The sequence below is a fragment of the Carcharhinus amblyrhynchos genome, chromosome 12 (genome assembly GCF_965287045.1).
Source record: "Carcharhinus amblyrhynchos chromosome 12, sCarAmb.v2.hapA, whole genome shotgun sequence".
Classification (NCBI taxonomy): Eukaryota; Metazoa; Chordata; class Chondrichthyes; order Carcharhiniformes; family Carcharhinidae; genus Carcharhinus; species Carcharhinus amblyrhynchos.
In genome coordinates this window covers 10,813,617-10,834,415 of record NC_137335.1, presented here as the reverse complement: position 1 = coordinate 10,834,415, position 20,799 = coordinate 10,813,617, and the positions used below count along the sequence as shown (strand labels likewise).

General features: G+C 43.4%; 1 protein-coding gene across 1 annotated transcript; it reads right to left on the bottom strand.

The window, feature by feature from the left end:
* Positions 1 to 9,839: 9,839 nt before the first annotated feature.
* On the bottom strand, positions 9,840 to 12,154 carry foxa2 (forkhead box A2). The gene is made up of 2 exons (XM_080199733.1): positions 12,068 to 12,154; positions 9,840 to 11,045 (listed from the first exon to the last, which is right to left on the bottom strand). The coding sequence occupies exons 1-2, from the start codon at positions 12,152 to 12,154 to the stop codon at positions 9,840 to 9,842; spliced, it is 1,293 nt and encodes a 430-aa protein (XP_080055859.1).
* Positions 12,155 to 20,799: the final 8,645 nt, after the last annotated feature.

The following is a 20,799-nucleotide window of genomic DNA, read 5'->3' as shown; positions in this document are numbered from 1 at the left end:
AGGAATAGAACTGTATTAATTATTTAACAGCGATTACCCTTTCAGCGTGTCCTGAACAGAACTGGGCATGTATTGAAAAGATGACAAGTTAAATCACACTTCGCAGCGAGAGAGAGAGAGTGGGGAAAATCTAGACCGAATTCTCTAGATGGGGCAGGATCGAAAATAAATCCTAAACAGTATGATGTAAAAACTGACCCCGCTGAACTTTTACAATTCAGATTTTGCACTTATTAAAACATACCCGCAAAGTAATAGATAGGTAGGTAGGTAGATAGCTGGATAGATAGATACATAGATAGATAGATAGATAGATAGATAGATAGATAGACGCGCATTCGTAAATAGATGCATAAATGGATTGATAGATTGAGTTGCACATCCCTAAATAGATTGAGAGTAGCACATCCATTGAGACACAGCTAGACAGAGAGAGCGAGATAGATAACTAGATAGATAGATGTACATCCCTAAGTAGATAGATAGATGGTACCACATCCTTAATTTTGATAGACAGACAGGCAGATATAGATAGATAGATAGATGGATAGATAGATAGATAGATATACATCCCTAAGTAGATAGATAGATGGTACCACATCCTTAATTTTTGATAGAGAAACGGGCAGATATAGATAGATAGATGGATAGATACATGCATATGGATAGATGGATGCACATCCCTAAGTAGATAGATAGTACTACATCCTTAATTTTTTGATAGATAGATAGAAAGACAGATAGATATAGATAGATAGATAGATAGATGGATAGCTAGATCGATAGCCATTTAGACAGACAGATAGAGATTGATAGATACTTAGATAGACAGACAGAGAAAGACAGACAGGCAAACAGAGAGACCAGACAGACAGAACAACACTGAGCCATTCAGCCCTCTATCCTGTATTCCTGCCATTCAATGATAACATGGCTGTTCTCCATCCTCAGCTCCATGTCCCTGACTGAACATATTTGCTCAGCATTAAAAACTCGGATTTGAAATGGTTAATGACTGGCACCTGGTTTTTGTAGCGGGAGAGTTCCAGACTTTTGCCCCCCCCCCCCCCCCCCCCCCCCCACACACACACACATACACTCCCGTGCTGTGTGGGCAAATGTCTCTGACCGCCTTGTCTGATTTTCAATCTCAGTGTTCCTGCCCCCAGCTCCACCAGGTGCTTGGGTGAGTGATCAATAGCCAAAGTGGTCCTAGACCCTATTTTTTTGGTGATTCCGTAAATGGATGTTTTGTAAACTCTCCCTTCACTCAGAGGCGATACCAATTTCAAACAACCCGCTGGATCACAGCTACCGCAAGAAATATGCACTGATTAAAGTTAAGATCTGCAGTTGTATCGGTTACTCAAGAAAACGCGAACAATTTTCCAATATGAGTTAAGAAGTGAATGCTTTTAAAATATATTTGTTTTGCTTTTCCGTCCATTTAAACCCCACAGTAAAAAAAATGCAAAATGATTTGGCTGCAAAAGGGCAAGGAACTGACTGACGCCTTGGTTACCGGCGACTGATTTGGATTAGCAAATAGGCCATCCAGTTTTGACAATGTCACAGTCCACAGGCGTTGTCTGTTTTGGCGAATTTAAATTTTAAATTCCTCTAACCTGGCGTTCTAACCACATTAAAATATAAATAAGTATATGTGAAATATTAAACAAAATCGAACCGATACCCAAGAAATATCATCCTGCAGGCGGTACAACTTGTGAAATCTCGTGGAAGCTGACCAGAGATGACAGAATGTGTTGTGTTTTCTTTACAAGGGCGGTAGGAAATATTGACGGCGCAAAGAAGATTGGAAACACGGATAAAGGCAAATTACTGTGGATGTTGGAATCTGAAACTAGAAGAGAAAATGCTGGAAAATCCCAGCAGATCTGGCAACATCAGTAAGGAGAGAAAAGAGCTGATGTTTCAAATCCAAATGACACTTTTAGCTTTGACAAAGGGTCATCTGGACTCGAAATCTCAATATTTTTCTCTTCTTACAGATGCTGCCAGACCTTTTTGAGATTTTCCAGCATTTTCTCTTTTGGTTTCAGATTTGAAAGACGTGCTGGTTAGGTGCTAAATTCTCCCTCAGTGTACCCGCACAGGCGCTGGAGTGTGGTGACTAGAGAATTTTCAAAGTAACTTTATTGCAGTGACAATGTAAGCTTACTTGTGACACTGACAAATAAAAAGAACAATTTGACAATGTACCCCAAAAGTTGCCTGAGTTTCGTGGCTAGGGGATTTTCACAGTAACTTCATTGCAGTGTTAATGTAAGCCTACATGTAACACTAGTAATAAAACAACTTGACAGTGAACCCGAACAGGCGCCGGAGTGTGGCCATGGAGGGTTGTTCACAGTAACTTCACTGCAGTGTTAAAGTAAGCCTACTTGTGACACTAATTAAAAAAATCAACTTGATGGTGTACCCGAACAGGCACCGGAGTGTGGCGACTAAGGGATTTCCATTTCATTGCATTGTTAAAGTAAGTCTGTTGTGACACGAATAAATAAACTTAAACTTTAAAAAAAAAGAGTTGATGGATAACATTCCTGACGTGACTCAAATCATCGAACTATTGTGGTTAAGAGTTGGAACCAAAATAATATTCCATTCCTTCACAAGTTTTCTTGTTTTTTTTGCTTAAATGATTTGAACACGAGGGGAAAGTGTGGCCAGAATTAGGAATTTTGTGGCGGTATACTAATTCATTCAAATTCGTTTTGTGGGGGTGGCGGGGGGGGGGGGGGGGGGGTGGGGAGGTGGGGTGGACTAACAATTTTCAGTTACTGTCTGTGTTTTCAACATGTGACCACAATGTGCCTTAAACGCCTACACACACATACACACATTAATTTGAATTAGTGAAAAAGAGGACGTGTGATAGTTTTTTTTGCGACGGAGGGTGCAATTTCTTAAATTATTTGCTGGTCTCGTTAACTGGGCAAACACACTCTCTAACAGCAGCCCCCCCGTCTCATCCCCCCACCTCCATCTTCTCTTTAATCTTCCCCAGTTCATTTCGGTTTCACCGTTATCAGTTTACGGTGAACCTTGTCTGCTTTCTAGTGATCTCCGGGAAGGTTGTTCGTTTCAAGGGGGGGCGAAATTCCCCAATTCCCCGCACGCCACTTCTTTGAAACAATGCGCTCGGCATCGTTCCCCGATTTATCAAAGGGCGTGAAAGCCTTTGAAAAACCTGTTATCTCCAATTATCTATGCATCCATCCTCACTCGCTTTTGATTCGATTTCCTAATGTTCCCCAATATATCTCGATCTCCGTGTTTGCCCAGTGCTATATATCTCTGAGCGTCTCTCATTTGACCATTTAGAGATCTGTCAAATGTGTAAGAGGTACATCTTCCTCCGCTCTGTTCGTCACAATAACACTGAGGGCTTGAGAATCCAATTAAGCGGCGCCCCCTCTCCTACCCAATTAATAAACGTCGATAAAAAATACATTAATTTTCTACTTAACAGCGAGCAGGCGGTTCGGTAAAAGGCAACAGTTGAATTTTTCGTTCAGAAACAGATAGAGTATTTGCTGTAAAATGGCTTGGTATCCATCAATTTTAAATAACTGTTCCAATTCAAGACACAACAGTGTTTGTCGATTGACTTTGGTTTATTACAACTTTTTTTTTTCCAATTTAGCCACAATCCACATCGAACCCAAAAAATAAACCTTAGAGGGGGAAAAGGGGCCTTTTCCTCCTACTTTTAATCCGAATTAAATATTGTAATATCATCGAATTACGCTCCAAAATATGCCTTCCCTTCAAGTCAGTTCAGGTGAGGCAAGTCACAATGGCGTTCCTGTTACAATCGGGTCAATTGACATGTGCCGGCATCCGTCTAACATTTCAAAAAAAAACCTGAAATAGGGGCTCATCTTCACAGATAACCTACCTGATGCCGTTGGGTGCAGCCGCTCCCGATACCCAGCTCCTGAAACCGCCTCATGATTGTGAAGAAGTCGAATCATCGCAGGATTATTTGAGCTCAACTCCGGCAGTGTTGACTTTAGCACAAAGCAAAGATTTCACTGCCCGCCTAGGTCCAAAATGATTATTTTACCAAGATATTGATCGGTGTCATAAAATTCCTTGAAGCGCGATGTGGAGAAGGGAGGGGGGGTGGTGGTTGGTGGAATTAGGAGATATACCCCAGGTGGAGATTGACTGGAGGTGCGAGGGGCGATTGAAACCTGGCTCCCTTCACTGAGAGTATCGATTTTCACATTTGTTTCGGCGGAACTATTCGCTGGTTTATTAATAAAATCCAACATTTAGGGTGGACGTTTGAAATATAAGTTAAATAAATGGGGAAAAAAAACAGGGCAAAGCTTTAATACTGAACCGTGTGACAGCGGGTTGGGGAATTTTGCATGGTGTGTGTGAAATATACATTACAGGTCTACGCAGTCCATCCATCTACTTTTGTGTAAATCGAAACATAAAAGTGGATATATTCAAGTATAAACAGCCATCAAATTTGTCTGCTGTGGTTATGCTTGTTTCTACGTGTGTCACACATATATATGTACACACACACATATACACAGCCGTCAAACATATGTTATATATATCACCATCAAGTGTATGTTTATATATATAAGGCACACGTAACCATCGAATGTGTGCTTATTGTATAAATATATATGTACTCACGGCCATCAAATATACGAACGTAAGATCATCAAAAACTATATTTGTATATGACAATCTAACATGCTGTTAAAATGTACGCACAATCATCAAATATATTATACACAGCCATCAAATTTTATACATAAACGGCAATCAAATAAGTCTTATATCTGTGTATGGTCATCAAATATATGTTGTCTACACCGTCAACAAATATATGCTATGTAGATATGGTCAACAAATATATATGTACTGTCGTCAAATATATGTTATTTGTATGTACAGTCATCAAATATGTGTTATTTATATATTCACAAATTTATCAAATAAATGTTATTTATATATACACAAATTTAGCAATTATGTTATTTATATATTCACACACACAAAACCATCAAATACAACCATCTAACATACCGCGTGCACACATATACATCAAATTTATATTTATATTTGTATATGTGTGTACACACACAACCATCAAATGTTATATATACACACGGCCATCAAATATATTGCACATACACAAACACACATCTATCAAATGTTATTTATATATGTGTGTACAGCTATCATATGTTTTATATATCTATATAAATATATAGCACGACCATCAAATATATGGCATATACACAAACAGACATCTATCAAATATATGTTATTTATATTTATATATGTGTGTGTACACAGACACTAAATTGGCCTGCTGTGCTGTGAGAGAGTTTCATACAGTGCGGCAACTTATCTCGCCGGATCAGTTCAGTGAGAGACACTTTAAAGTAGTTTTAAGGCGAGGCCCCCTGACAATGGTGCTGTGATATGGAACCATGTTAGGTTAGAGCATCGCATTCACACGTCCCTTTGTCACCGCCGCTGGCTCATTTCTCGCCGTATTCTGTCTCGCTCCGGGAGGCTTTTATGCGATAATGAAACACATTTTATGGTTGGCTCGCGACGTGTGTGTCCCCGGAGCGAGAGACAAGTTGTTCCTGGGCGTTTCGCAGCCGCAACGGTGTGCTGGGACAATGCGGAATTAGAAGGGGGATTTAATGTTGTTATTTCGCTCGAACAGTACTTTATTATACTCTTCACTGGCGCGTGGGAAACTATATCCGGGATTGGGAAATGCCAGCAATTTGACCCAAGATTTATTTTTTTTATCCCTGATGCAAAACAATACTGAATGTTAATCTGGGCGGTTGAAATTCACCTGGTTCTCAGTCAATATACCCGAGATTTATGCAGACACGCACGATTATTACTGGGTTAGCGAATTCATCGCTCAACCTATCATAATGTACAACATTATTTTGTTGAGGGTGTGAGGGGGGAAGGTGGGGGGATGGGGGGGGGGGTGGGGGGGGAAGGGGAGGCAGCTTTCTTCACAATCCCCACCGACCGGGAATCCCAATTAGTAAAAGCAAATGACTGCGGATGCTGGAATCTGAAACCCAAAAGAGGAAAGGCTGGAAAATCTCAGCAGGTCTGGCAGCATCTGTTAAGGAGAGAGGGAAAAAAAAGAGCTGACGCTTCCAGTCCAGATGACCCTTGGTCAGAGCTGGAATCTCTTTTTCTTTTGGAAAATCCCAATTCTTCTTTTCCCCAAAAGTAACCTCGTTAAGCGACTGGCGATATCTCGTTAAGTCTGACCAACTGTGTTGGTTTAAAGCGAGGATCGTCAAATTATATGTGGCACCAAGGCAACTTTTTGCACAGTTCCCTGCTGTGTCGGAATTGTCCATTAATGTCAACATCCTCCCCCCTCCTTTCCCTTGAATATTTTGCTTGAGAGAAGATGCATGTGAGTGAATAGGCCCATACAGTTCTGGGGCAGTCTTCCACGTGTGTGTGTGTGTGTGTGTTTGCACTTGACATTTTGCGTTAAAAAAATCACCAATTGCCTTTTGCAGTTGAGAACCTTCGGCGAAACATCCGCTTCAAGTTTTATTTATTTCCTATCGACTCACCTGAATTAGATTTGACCAGAATAGCACTTAAATGTCAATGTCCATTCTGAGGGGGCCGGTAGAGGCACGATGAGCCGAATGGCCTCCTGCTGCATTTCCAAAACCCGGGGGGGAGGGGAATAATTGTTTAGATTCATATAGCATCCAGTGGCCGATTCTACCCTACGCCTCGCCTACCTTAAGCAGTGATTTTATAATATATATCTTGACCATTTCAGTACACCTTCCATTTCTTTGTGTGGTTTGTATCATTCGGATATGGTGCCTTCCCCATTTATAACACCTTTTTTTTAAAATGAAGCGAATGGACTAATGTTGCTAACTTTCTGTGCTTCTGACCGTTCTCACATGAGCCGGGGCAACTTGTGCAGCCGTGATCTGTCTCGAACATCTTGGGGGTCAGGAGATAGAAGGGTAACGGGCGTTATGCCCCCTCCCAACCCCTCTCTCAAAGCAGACAACCAGCTTCAGAATTTGACTTGATTTATTATTGTCACATACATTAACATACCAGTGAAAATTATTGTTTATTGCACGCTTTGCAGACAAAGCATACCGTTCATAGAGAAGGTGCAGGATGTAGTGTTGCGGCCATAGCTAAGGTGAAGAGAACGATTAACTTAAGTCTACGGACCGGGGACAAAATCATAGCCCCATTTAAACAGGAGGCGCCCAGCGCTGCGGAATCCGATCCCCAATATTTAGCGTCCTTGTATTAAGAATTGTAAAAGAAAAAAAGGGGTGGGGGGGGGGGTTGAATAGCAATTTTAATAATTGAAATGTGCCACGCACTGCCAGTAAAACATAATACAGTTATAAGTTAAGGGGACACAAAGCAGGTTGCGCTATCTAGTTGGCTCTGACAGTTGGTTAAACAGAAGAGTTGCCAAATCAACCCGGCATATTTCGTAATTAAATTAAGTGAAAAGTCAGGGAGTATAATGCGGAAAATTTTAATCGGATTTGGGGATTCAATGTCGGTGCGTTAAGTCTTCCAGCGGTGGCCACATTCTTCCTGAACATGGCGGTGGAATGGAACAAAAACACACACACGCACTGCGGTCAAAAAAGTGGTCCTTAAACCATGCGATTCTATCCGCAAGGATCTGAACCTCCAATCCGGCCTCCACCCGAGGAATCAAAACCCGGAATGTCAGCGGGATCAGAAGCGGCGTGACGAAAATATAAAGTTTAATCAGCTGGAGCAGTGTCCTTAGAAATTGTGTACTGGGGTTGGGGGTGGTGTAGAATGTGTCCACTTTAATCTGTACATCCCTTTCCAGGGTACATCTGGAAATATTAAAGGATGCATTGTTTTATTTGTGTTTTTGTTTGGGGGGGGTGGTGCAAGAGGGTGGGGGAAGATTAAATATTAGCCCACACTCATATAAATTTGCATGTAAGCTTAATAGGGGCTACGGCAGCTAAAAAAGAAAAGATTTGTCAGTCAACGCCTTGCTGGTCTAGATATCGATGCATTCCTTCTAGATATCTCTTCACTTGGAGTAGCGGCAAAGCTTCCCAGTGCTGGCGAAACCTACACCATTATTCTATTGAAAACGAAACGGCGACAGGAGGGGGGCTGGGAGGAGGGGGGACAAGGAAAGAGAGAGACTGTCCACTCCTTTACCTGGCGCCACGCTACACGGTGGGAGCAAGCAATCTGACTCAGAGAACACTCCACTGGCCCCTCTACCCTTGTTCCAACCCCCACCCCCCACCCCCCCCCCCCAGCCAAAAACAAAAAAAGGGACACTAAAAATTCTTACCTGTGCAGAGGTGCAAAGTCTTATTAAATCCACAGTTCCCTCTTGACTATCGAGGTGTGTTAGTGCATCGAAAATGAAGACAGCACTACCTCAATAGTGTTGCTTGGCGCGAATACTCTTGCAATGCAACATCAATGGATAGCCGGGGAAACATCGAGTGCATTTTAACATCCGCTAAGCGTCGAAATTATCTAGCGTTTCAATAACAGACAGACTAGACCGGGATGTCTACTTCTTTTTAAAATTATTTCAGTCGGTTAATGAGATAATTTGACTGGAGGAACGGTGTTAACGCAGCTTTCAAATAAGGAGAAAAATGCCCTTTAACCGGATCAAAATATGTTCGTTTATTTATTTTTTTCGTCGTGTGTCTGTTTAATTACATTTTTTTCCTCCTTTTATAAAATCTTAACATTTTCAACCGAAATGAAAGCGATTCCAAGTCTGTTACATCGGTAAACAACATCAACAACGACAGCGAAAACAAAAAAAATAAAATTGGAAGTTTCTCCACACCTAAGAATCTACCGCTTAACAATAAATTAAAAAAAAATCATCACTTTCTTGAGTTGGTGGGGGAGTGGGGAAAAATAATGCAGATTTTCCAGCCAGAGCTCGGGACGGGATTTCTAAGGAAATTACAAAAAGTGCAACATTCTCTTTTTTTTAATATAGCAATTAACCTTTCGTTGGTGGGAGCTGGCAGCATCCCTTTCCCCTCTCTGCAACAACTTGTGGGAATTACGGGGAACTCCGACAGAGTGAATGGATGCAACACTTCAAAAAAAGACACTTTTTTTAAAAAAAACTCCATTTTTTTCCGTTTCGTAGAGATTCGGTCGCCCGCTGGCAGAACAGACAAGATTCACAAGTCATAAATAAAACATACACAAACTATAATTTACTTGCAGAATTTTGTTTTCGGTGTGGGGAGTATTAAAAAGGGTAGCAACATTCCTTCGAGTTTATTTTGTTTTATTTGCGTGTGGAGTGGGGAGGCGGGAGAAACATTCGTTTTGTTTCAGTTCGATTCCTTCTTATTAAGCTACAACTCCCAACTGTACACAGGGATTTTTTTTTTCGGTTGGTGGTGGGGGGAGAGAGGGAGTCTGCATTTTTAAAAAAATTATAACCTCCCTCTAAAATATTTTGTGATAACAAAGGAAGGCTTAGGGGTTCCGCCCAAATTGTCCGACATATTTTTTAAAAAAAACCCCGAAAGAACAAAAATAAAACAAAAATCAACCTCTAAACAACTGAGACAGCTAAGAGTTTCGGAACATCAACAATATGCATTGGGCACAAAACGACTGCCTCCCCACACACACCGACCCTCCTCCTCCCCCTTCCCTTTAATTATTATTTGTTACAAATGTACACAGCCATCGGAGTCCATTTGTACCAGGGGAAGTTTATCTCCATTTTTTTAATTATTATTTTAAGAAGAGTTCATAATGGGTCTGGAATACACACCTTGGTAGTAAGACGTGTCGCTGGAGATGGGCGATGAATCTAAGACGGTTTTGGGAGTCATGGGCAGATTGGCGGACATGGGGGAACTATAGTTAGAATAGTGCATCACCTGTTCGTACGCCTTCAAGTCCATTTTGTGGTGCTGCTGTTCCGAAGACATGAGGTTGTTAATTGAGAAGGGGTGGTTGAATGAGTAGTGGTGTTCTGGTTTGAGGTGGCTCTGAGCCTCCGTGGGGATGTGGGACAGCACTGAGTGATGCTGGTGCATCAAGTGTTGCTGGGCTTGGGAGACGGCGTTGCTGTGCTCGGGGCTGAGGGTGGAGCTCGACTTCAGGTCGACCAGGGCTCTCTTCTGCCCGCTGCCCGGCGAGCCGCTGGAGTGGGGCGACTCGTTGCCGGCGCTGCCCTCGGGACTGCTGCCGCTGCCGGTGGAGCCGGTGTCGCCGGCGGCGGACGCCTTGCGGCCGGGGTCCTGCGAGTTCTTCAGCGCTTGCTTCTTCTCGCACTTGAAGCGCTTCTGGCGCCGCAGGTAGCAGCCGTTCTCGAACATGTTGCCCGAGTCCGGGTGGAGGGTCCAGAAGGAGCCTTTGCCCGGCTTGTCCGGGGACCGGGGCACCTTGAGGAAGCAGTCGTTGAAGGACAGGGAGTGGCGGATGGAGTTCTGCCACCGCTGTTGGTTCTGCCGGTAAAAGGGGAAGAGGTCCATGATCCACTGGTAGATCTCACTCAGGGTCAGCATCTTGCTGGGGGATTGCTGGATAGCCATGGTGATGAGCGAGATGTAGGAGTAAGGCGGTTTAGCATGGGTGTAGCTGCGGCGGTAAGTCTTGGGATCCCTTGACCTGTTGAGGTTGGATTGACCGTACATGGGGCTCATACTCATGTTGCTGTAGGAGGTCAGGGCGTTCATAGAACTGGCCTGGGCACTCATCGGGCTCATGCTGGGGCTGAGGGCATTGCCCATGCCCGTAATGGCTGCTCCCATTCCATTCATTGCCCCCGCTCCAGGAGACATACCAGTCATCGCCGGGTTCATACCGTTACTGACATAAGACATGTTCATAGAGCCCGCTGTCATGTTGGCCGTGGTACCCATGGCAGACATACTCATGTAGGTATTCATCCCGTTCATCCCAATCCCCGGGTTCATATTGTTCACAGCAGGGTAACCCTAGGAGCCAAACAAGAAGAAAAAATATACAATGGTCATTATTGAGAAACTGCCAACGCATTAACTAACCTGGTTAAAACTTCATTATTATCATTTTTTGACTCCATCCTTAAAGTTACAAATGGCCAGGGTAAAACTCAAATCCGTTCCTTGTTTGTTCCAAAAACAGAATTCAAATGGTACCCGCAATTGAGTTAAAGTTTTCCTTGTAAATTAAATATGTTACTCCTTCCTTAAAGTTATAAAGCCAATAAATGGCAAAACCCAAATCCATCCCTTGCTTGTTCCAAAAAAAATTGAAATTGAATCCAATTCATGTCCCCGCAACCGGGTTAAAAGTTTTTAACATGTAATTCGCCTGAACAAATAATCCATTGCAGCATTGTCATTCGTTTGCAACGACCAAAGTTCGAACTTGCTTGCGGTTTGTTTGTTGATTGTTGGCAATAAAGCTTCACTTTTTTTTGTTTCAATAATAATCTAATTAAAAAAAAATAAACACCAGCTGGATACTGAATAACTAGGTCTGGTTGCTTTGATGTGTTGGTCTAAATGATACAATTCTGCCCGGGAATGAACGAATTCCGCAATGAGAAATGGGGAAAAATATATATAAATATAAAAAATTAGCAGTAATGATGTTTGAACTAAAAGAAGCCCACAGAGCGGGTTTGTGCGGTTTAGGGACAGGGAGATAGACTTCCAATAAATCCGGACACAGTCGAGTCAAAACTCAACTTTTGACTTTCCGTAAATAACACTGAATTCAATCACCGGCCTCAAAAAAAGGGGGCAGTTAAATAAGTTATGTCTCCAGCGCTTTCGAAGTATTTAAATGTACAACTGAAACTCTATTTTAGGCAAATAGAAGATTGTTTAAAGAATGTTACGGTGCAAATCGTGGAGGAATTGAAAGCGCCACAAGTCAATATTTGATCGCAAAGTTAATATTATCTTAAGGCTAATATTATCTTGTACATAAAGAGGATTGCCTTTTTTTTTAAAAAAAAGCCCAAACCTACCTCGGATTCACCATAGTAGGAGCTCCAGTCTGCGTGTTCATGTCCTTCCATTTTCACTGTGCCTAGCATGCTGGAGGTAGAGTGCATTATAGGGCTAGGGAGAGAGAGAGAGAGAGGGAGAGAGAGAGAGAGTGAGAGGGAAAAAAAAAGTTCCTGCTTATACAAGATTGTGGGCGATGGATCTCCCCCGTGTCGAAATGCGGAATAGCTTATTTGGAAAGTGCTGGGTTCCACAGGCTGGGCTGTGCGCTGCCTCTGCAAACGACCCTCTATTGACAGTGCCTTGAAGTGACGCGGGGTGGCAAGCGGTGAACGGTGATATAGCAATGTGCGCGCCACACAACCTCCAATCCCAAATTTCCTCACAGCCCTATTTGAATAATCATCTCACACCTAGGCGTGAGAGCGTTCGCCTTCGCCTCTCCATTATACACCTGCCAACCAGCCTCAAAAAGGGAACGTTTGAATAGAAGCATTAAACCTTAATCTGATTTGTTCCATTAATGACAGTGCGGTTTTTCTTTTGTGGGGTGGTGGGGGGGGAGAGAACGCGGGGGAGGGGGGGCGCTAGTCTACATGTATTTTATAAAAAAAAACTCAACCACTATCACTGAACATGCTGCATTATGGTGTGTGTTATTTTGTCAGTCGCATGAGCAAATTGAATTTTTTTTAATTGTTGGAATTTTAATTGCTCCCCCCCCCACTTCCAAGCCACCCCTCCCAACCCTCCCCAGAACTGTTTGCTTTTTCACCTATTTCCCTGGAACGAAAACTGGTGGGGGGGGGGGGGTTGTAACAACGGGATTTGAAAACACGAGGTATTTGATAAGGTGGCCTCTTGCTGCCCCCACCCCACCCCCCGCCCCATCTAAAGGTTTTCATTCTGCCCAGTCTCAGTAACCCAGTGACAGTCGGTGCCGGGAGATTAAAACGGCTTCGCCCCCGCTTATGTTTTGTTACAAAAAGAGTGACTTATTAAAAAAAAACCAAGGAAATTCGATCGAAAATTAATGCTAACCGCATTTGGGAAGGCTTCTCTCCACGACTGACTTAGTTCACGTATAATGAGTGCGTTTATATATTGGGGAGGGGGGTCGGTCTAAAACTTCCCACCACCGTGGACAAGGTGGTAAATGTCGTGCACACATCTTAAAACCCTGCCACAAATTCAGACTTAAAATTACCCATGGTGATACGTCTGTTATGAGTGAAAGGGCGAGGTTAAATAGGTTGCTTGGGGTGTAAGACACACCCACACACAAACTGTACACAGACACACCTGCACACATACATCCTAGACACACCTACACACAAATTAGGTACACACATACACACACACAAGCTCGGCACATACACAAACTGCACACACAAACCACATACACTTGCACACAAACTGGACACAGACACACCTACGCACACACTAGACACATACAGTCACATCTACACACAAATTAGGCACACGCCACGGCCACAAACCACACACAACCACACACAAACTAGACACACACTGATGCACCTACACACGCAAATTAAACACATACACACAAACTGCACACACATATTAGACACAGACAAGCACAAACTAGGCACACATAGACACGCAAGCTATGCAAAGACACACAAAACTAGACACACTTGCACACGAACTAGACACATACACATCTACGCACACAAACTAGACACACAGACAACTTGCACACACACTGCCACACACGAATTAGACACACAGATAAATCTACACATTCAAACTAGATACACACAGATAACTTGCACACACAAACAAGACTCATAGACAAACGTACACACTCAAGCTAAATGCGCAGACAGACTCATATACACTAACTATGCACACATCAACACATACTAACAAACTAGGCACAACGCAGACACATACACACCGTGACACACCTACACACAAGCTAGACACACAGGTACAAACTAGACACACACAGACACTAACACAAACTCGACACAGATACACACACAAATTAGACACGCATGTATAAGCTAGACAAACACACTCAAACTAGACATGCACAGACACACACAATCGAGGCACACACGCAAATTAGACACACGGATACACAGACACAGAAAATAGGCACACAGATACCCACACACAAACTAGACACACAGTTATACCCTACACAGAATCTACACACACACATACGTAAACAGGCACATAGCTATTCAATTATTCAAAACATTATTCAGTTTGTTATATCATATCCAGATAGAGCTGGTATATTAAATCAGCCCCACGTGCATGTGTTTATCAACAGACCTTTAAAGCATCTATTAACTGTCTTTCAGTGCAAATGCGTTTTCCAAAGCATCAGTTTTTTGTTTGACCCGAGATTAATACGTCGCTTTGGTGTAAGCGCACACAAACATTTCTGAATCACTTATCCAGATATTAATGGACAAAATGCAAAAAAAAAGGTCGTTAATGGCCGTTGTGTTGGCCAAGTCGCAACTGATGCAGTCAATGTTATATTGTTTTTTTCTGGGGGGGGGGGGGGGGAGGTTGGTGAAGGGGATGAAAGTAGCAGTGAAACGTTTTAGTTTGTTGCAGCCATTTAACCCTTGCAATTCATTCAAAACTGAGCTGTGACTCGAGTCCCCTGTCTGCCAGATTCTCAGAGTGAGAAATCCTGCGGACTGAACCAAAGTTATACTGCACTTTGCCAGAGAGATAGACGGATAAGAGGGAAGAGAGAAGGGGCTCAAGCGGAAGGATGTTGGCTATTTTGTTTTAGAGGACTTGAGACTTCGCCTTCTCAACTGTTTAAAATCGGGGGAAATATATGTTGGGATTTGTTTAAAATCCTGGCACATGCAAAGCTGGGGTTGTTGAGTGCCGAGTTGGGTGGTAGAGGTTTCCTCCAAGGTGTCTACCTGCAATTGGCTATAATTATTACCCCCCCCCCCCCCCGCTCCCACGTACACACACAGTGCCTGCCCCCTGCACAGTATGTCCCCTTCTCAAATCCTTTGGCATCAAGGCACAAAGCACCCTCCCCCTTCCAAACCCCCAAATACTTTATTATGGCAATAATGGCATCAGTTGGACGTGGAGGGGATGTTTCCATTAGTAGGAAAAACTAGAACTATAACCTCAGGCTAAAGAGACCATCCTTTAAAACAGAAATAAGGAGGAATGTCTTCAGTAGTGAATCTGCGGAACTCTTTGCCGCAGAAGGCTATGGAGGCCAGGCCATTCATTGAGTGCCTTTAAGGCAGAGATAGATAGGTTCTTGAATCAATAAGGGGGTCTGGGGGAAAGGCAGGAGAGTGGGGATGAGAAAAATATCAACCATGATTGAATGGCGAAGCAGACTCGATGGGCCGAGTGGCCTAATTCTGCTCCTATGTCTTAGAGTCTTACTTGGTTCAACCATCACACCAACTGATCCTTGTTAATCCAAATTGTTGTTCCAAATGCTTCTGAAGGGGCAGAGAAGGTTTTGGGTGCAATGTGACACATGCACATAATTTCAGTTGAGTGTTAGGGAGAGTATGAGTGTCTGACATCTGATGATGTCTAATGGGGAGTGGGGGGGGGCGGGGGGATACAAATGATTACAGACAGGGTCGGTGTGATGTGTCTTCCTCTACCGTTCCACCACGTTTACAAACATCTTCAGCGAGCGTGGGGGCCCGTTGCTACAGCAGCCGTTACTATGCGAGGCGAATGCTTATTGCAAAAAAGGCACGTTTGCCCTTCCCACAATCCTGAAGCTGTCCCCTTGTTTGTATTTACAGTCTGGAGGGAGTGTTGCTGGAGTTTGTTCCACTGCTCGCCTGCTCCTAGACCCTGCATGCAAAATAAAATGCAACTTTATAAATACGTATAAAATAAAACAACAGGTGCCGCTCTGTTTGCTGTTTCTCTCTCTCTTTCTCTCCAAGTAAGGAAGGGGCACTTTCCTCCACCCAGCAGAAGCAATTCTATCTGTGCGACACACTAGCAATAACACACACACACACACACACATAAATGAAACTCCCCTGGATGTTAACATGCCCTACAAGATCCGCGCCGAGTGCAATGCTGTCAGTTGGAGTTCTGATGCTGAGTTGTCTCCACTATATTCAGCACCAAATCCAAATAAACAGCGGGAAAGCTGGCCAAGGGCTCCCCCTGATGGCGGGCTCCTGGTGATTCGGCCACTCTGACGAGCCTGACCCCCCCTAACCACTGCCAAAACATCTTATCATCTTCCTTCAGAGTCCCGACTCTCAATGTTGAACATGAAAATATATCGCGAATTGTCGGGATGATAGCAAGGGGCTGGAGCTGTGTGTGGGTGTATGTGCGGTTGAATATGTACGTGTGTAGAGTGTGTGTGTGGGTTAGTGTGTATAAGGATATGTGTGTGTGGGTGTCTGTGTGTGTGTTTGGTTGTGTAGATGTATGTGTTGACATTGGTGTGTATGTGTGTGTGGATGGGATTGTGTGTATATGGGTGTATGTGTGGGTGAATTGGTGTGTGTGGCTGCGTGTGAGTGTGATTGGATAAGTGTGTGTGTGTGTGTATGTGGGGATGAGTTGGTGTGTGGATGGGTGTGTGTGTTGCTGTGGGGATGAGAGTTTTAAGTTTTAAGTCTATTTATTAGTGTCACAAGTAGGCTTATATTAACACTGCAATGAAGTTAGTGTGATAATCTACTGGTCGCCACACTCCAGTGCCTGTTTGGGTACACTGAGGGGGAATTTAGCATGGCCAATGCACCTAACCAGTTTGTCTTTTAGGCTGTGGGTTTAAAAGGTATTCACATACTTTCTAGTAAAGGAGTCCCTGTTAGCAATAATCTGACTGTAGCAGTGGACATGTGTCAACACTGTTATGTGGAATGTCTACATGTTCTCTTTCCTTTTACCACACAAGTTAGGCGGCACGGTAGCACAGTGGTTAGCACTGCTGCCTGACAGCGTCAGGGACCCGGGTTCAATTCCAGACTCTGATGACTGCCTGTGTGGACTTTACACATTCTCCCTGTGTCTGTGTGGGTTTCCTCCGGTTTCCTTCCACAGCCCAAAGATGTGTGGGTTCGGTTGATTGGCTATGCCAAATTGTCTCTTAGTGTGCCAAGGTGTGTAGGTTGGGGGAATCAGCAGGGTAAATACATGAGATTACAGGGAATGGGGCTGGGTGGGATTGTTATTGGTGCAGGATGGATGGGTCTAATGGTCTCCTTCTGCACTGTAGGGATTCCATGATTCACAACGACAGTGATTTCCAGGTTAAACTCTTTTTAAAACAGAATTGGAACTTTGAAATAGTGTTCAGATATGCCAACTGCCTTCTGTGCAGAGTCTGCACTTTCTCCCCATGTCTGCGTGGGTTTCCTCTGGGTGTTTCAGTTTCCTCCCACAGTCCAAAGATGTGCAGGTTATGTGGATTGGCCACAGTAAATTACCCCTTAATGTCCAAAGATGTGTAGGTTAGGAGGATTAGTCAGGTAAATATCTAGGGTGACAGGGACAGAGTCTTTATAAGATGTTCTGTCAGTGAGCCAGTGCAGACTCAATCAGTCGATTGGCCACCTTCAGCACTGAAAGGATTCTATTCTATTATATTTTCCTGCTTCAATACAATTTTCCTCAAAAACATCTCACCCTTTCTTTTCTCCACTTCTATTTTTGAAGGTCGCTCTCTCTCTCAATCAATGCCCAAAGTGCTCTCCTCACTTGCTGAAATCTTCTTCTCCCAGGTTTGCCAACTGTGATTTAATGCATTCCTGGAGGTTCCATCACATGACCTGCCCCAGTGCTCCAGCATGGGGGTTGACAGGATAGGCGTGGAGAGGATGTTTCCTCTTGTGGGGCAATCTCGAACGAGAGGTCACAGTTTTAGGATAAGGGGCAGCAGATTTAAAACAGAGATAAGGAGAAATTATTTCTCCTGAAGGGTGGTGAATCTGTGGAATTCACTACCCCAGAATGCCAGGACATTGAGCAAATTTAAGGAAGAGATAGATAGATTTTTAATTAGTAAAGGGTTCTGGGGAACGGGCAGGAAATTGGAGTTGAGGCACAGATGAGATTGTATGGAATGGTGGAGCAGGCTCGAGAGGCTGAAATGTTCTGATATTCTAGCCATTAGTCATCTGACACATCCATCCTTGTGACATACTGCCTTCCCACAACATAGAATCATAGAATGCAGAAGGAGGCCATTTTGCCCATCAAGTCTGTTCCGCCAACAAGCCCAACCAGGCCCTATCCCTGTAACTCCACATCTTTACCCCACTTATCCTTCTAACTTACACAATCCAGGGGTCTGGGAAACAATTTAGCATGGGTAATCAACATATCCGCACATCTTTAAACTGTGGAAGGAAACCGGAGCACCCGGAGGAAACCCACACAGAACAGGGAGAATGTGCAGACTCCACGCAGACTGGGAACCGAACCCAGTTCCCTAGAGCTGAGAGGCAGCAGTGCTAACCACTCTGCCACCATGCCACCTAGTTGGAAAGCAAAAAAGATTCATGATCCAGTTGGATGATGCTTGAATATCAGCTACACAGCCTGTTTTACCCCCACATTTTCAATATTTTTATATCTGGCAAAGTGAAATGCTCAAAAGAAATGACAAACCAAAACTATTTTTTTAATGTCCCGATGATTTTTCTCCAGGGTTGCACACAGCAATGTCCGGGAGGCTGATCTGCGATTTCTGGAGACCCCAGGCCCATCCTGAAGAATTGTGAAACATTATCTTTCCCTCACTTCCTTCTTTCAGTCTTTGTTCCCTGACTTCTGTGACCTCTCACCTCAATTACCTTGACCCCTCCACTCTGACCTCTGGGCCCTATGACCCTCACTCAACCACTCACAGCACATCATCTCACAGCTCAGATCCATTTGATGCTATCATGGACAAGAGATACTATACTGATATGTCTGGATCTGAGCACAGAGGGTTGGGTTGAAGGACTGTCAGTTGCTATATGAATGCAGAAGTGATCTGGATTTATACAGTAAGGCGTCAATATTTGTTGACAATGCCAAATTGGGGAATATTGATGGCAAATTGTGATGAGGATTTGGGAAGGCTTGTGATGTAAGAGACAAATAGTGCCCAATGTAGAAAAATGTGAATTAATATATTCTGTAATTTGCAAAGAGATGCTAAAAAACTTAAATATGAAGATTCCAAATGGAAAGAGAGAGGAAGAAGGACCTCAGCATACCTGGCCGGAATTCTACCGCCCCGCCCATCAAAGTGGGCGAGAGTTAGACAACGGAAAAGTCCATTCACCTCAGGTAGGAATTTCCTGTCTCGCTCGAGTGAGGCTGTAAAATCCCATCCACAGATTCTGATAAAGGATCATCAACCTGCAACATTAACAACAGCTACTAGTCCTGCTGAGTATTTCCAGCATTTTTTGCTTTTATTTCAGGTTTCTGGCATCTGGAGCATTTTGCTTTTCATAGAATCCCTACAGTGCAGAGGTAGACCATTCAGCCCATCGAGCCCATATTGACAACAATCCCTCCTAGGCCCTACCCCTGTAACCCCAAGTATTTACCCTGCTAATGCCTCTGACACTGAGGGGCAATTTAGCATGACCAATCCACCTAGCCCGCACATCTTTAGACTTTGAGAGGAAACCGGAACACCCGGAGGAAACCCACGCAATCACAGGGAGAATGTGCAAACTCCACACAGTCACCTGAGGTTGGAATTGGACCTGGGTCCTTGGTGCTGTGAGGCAGCAGTGCTAACCACTGTGCCAGTGTGCCGCCCATATTTTACTTGTAATGTCCAGATCACCTGGGACCACATGTAAAATTGCTTTGAAAAAAATCCTGTTAGAAGTTCAATAGTAAACGTGTCCACTTGCCATCCCATTTTCTTTAGTGGAAATCTCATATGCATCCTAATATTAATTACAGGATTTGTCCATTATAACATATAATAACTGTCAATATCCTCCCTCTATCCATCACAGATAATGATTTCTGAAAAAAAAAACTTGAAGTTTTTAATGTCCAGGATCAAATTTTTACAAAATGAAAAGGAATTACGTTACTATAACATGCTTGAAAATATCAGTTGTACTGTCTCTTATTGCTTTCAGTATAATACTTCTGCCTCTGCTAAAAGCCTGGACTTGGGCTTAATATAATTGCCTCAGTGTTTTTAGCTGAATACAGATTGTTTTAAGTTTAAGTTTGTTTATTAGTGTCACAAGTAGGCTTACATTCATTTGCAGTGAAGTTACTGTGAAAATTCACCACACGCCAGCACCTGTTTGGCTACACTGAGGGAGAATTTAGCATGGCCAATGCACCTAACCAGCACATTTTTTGGACTATGGAAGGAAATCAGAGCATCCAGAAAAAACCCATGCAGACACAGGGAGAATGTGCAGACTCTGCACAGCCAGTGACCCAAGACTGGGAATTGAGCCCGGGTCTCAGGTGCTGTGTGAACAACTGTGCCACCGTGCAGCCCATGAACAAGTGCCAGTCATCTATTTTTCCAGCGTGTATTAGCACCACTTATTCAATTGAAAGGCTGAAAAGTTTCCTTTTCTCCTTAGTTGCTTTCTAAAATACTCTGAAGTGAAAACCAGAGTGAGTTTTAAAAATCTTATGCAGGTAAACATCCTGTTGGTGTCATTCAAAGATGTGCGGGTTAGGTGGATTGGCCGTATTAAATTGTCCCTTAGTGTCGGGTGGGCTAGCAGGATAAATGCATAGGCTTGTGGGA

What these genes read in the sequence shown, in the direction of transcription:
- foxa2 (XM_080199733.1), bottom strand. Translation starts at nt 12,154, where the DNA reads ATGCACTCTACCTCCAGCATGCTAGGCACAGTGAAAATGGAAGGACAT. An exon ending in CCTACTATGGTGAATCCGAG is followed by an intron (nt 11,046 to 12,067) that starts GTAGGTTTGGGC and finishes TTTGGCTCCTAG; the next exon opens with GGTTACCCTGCTGTGAACAA.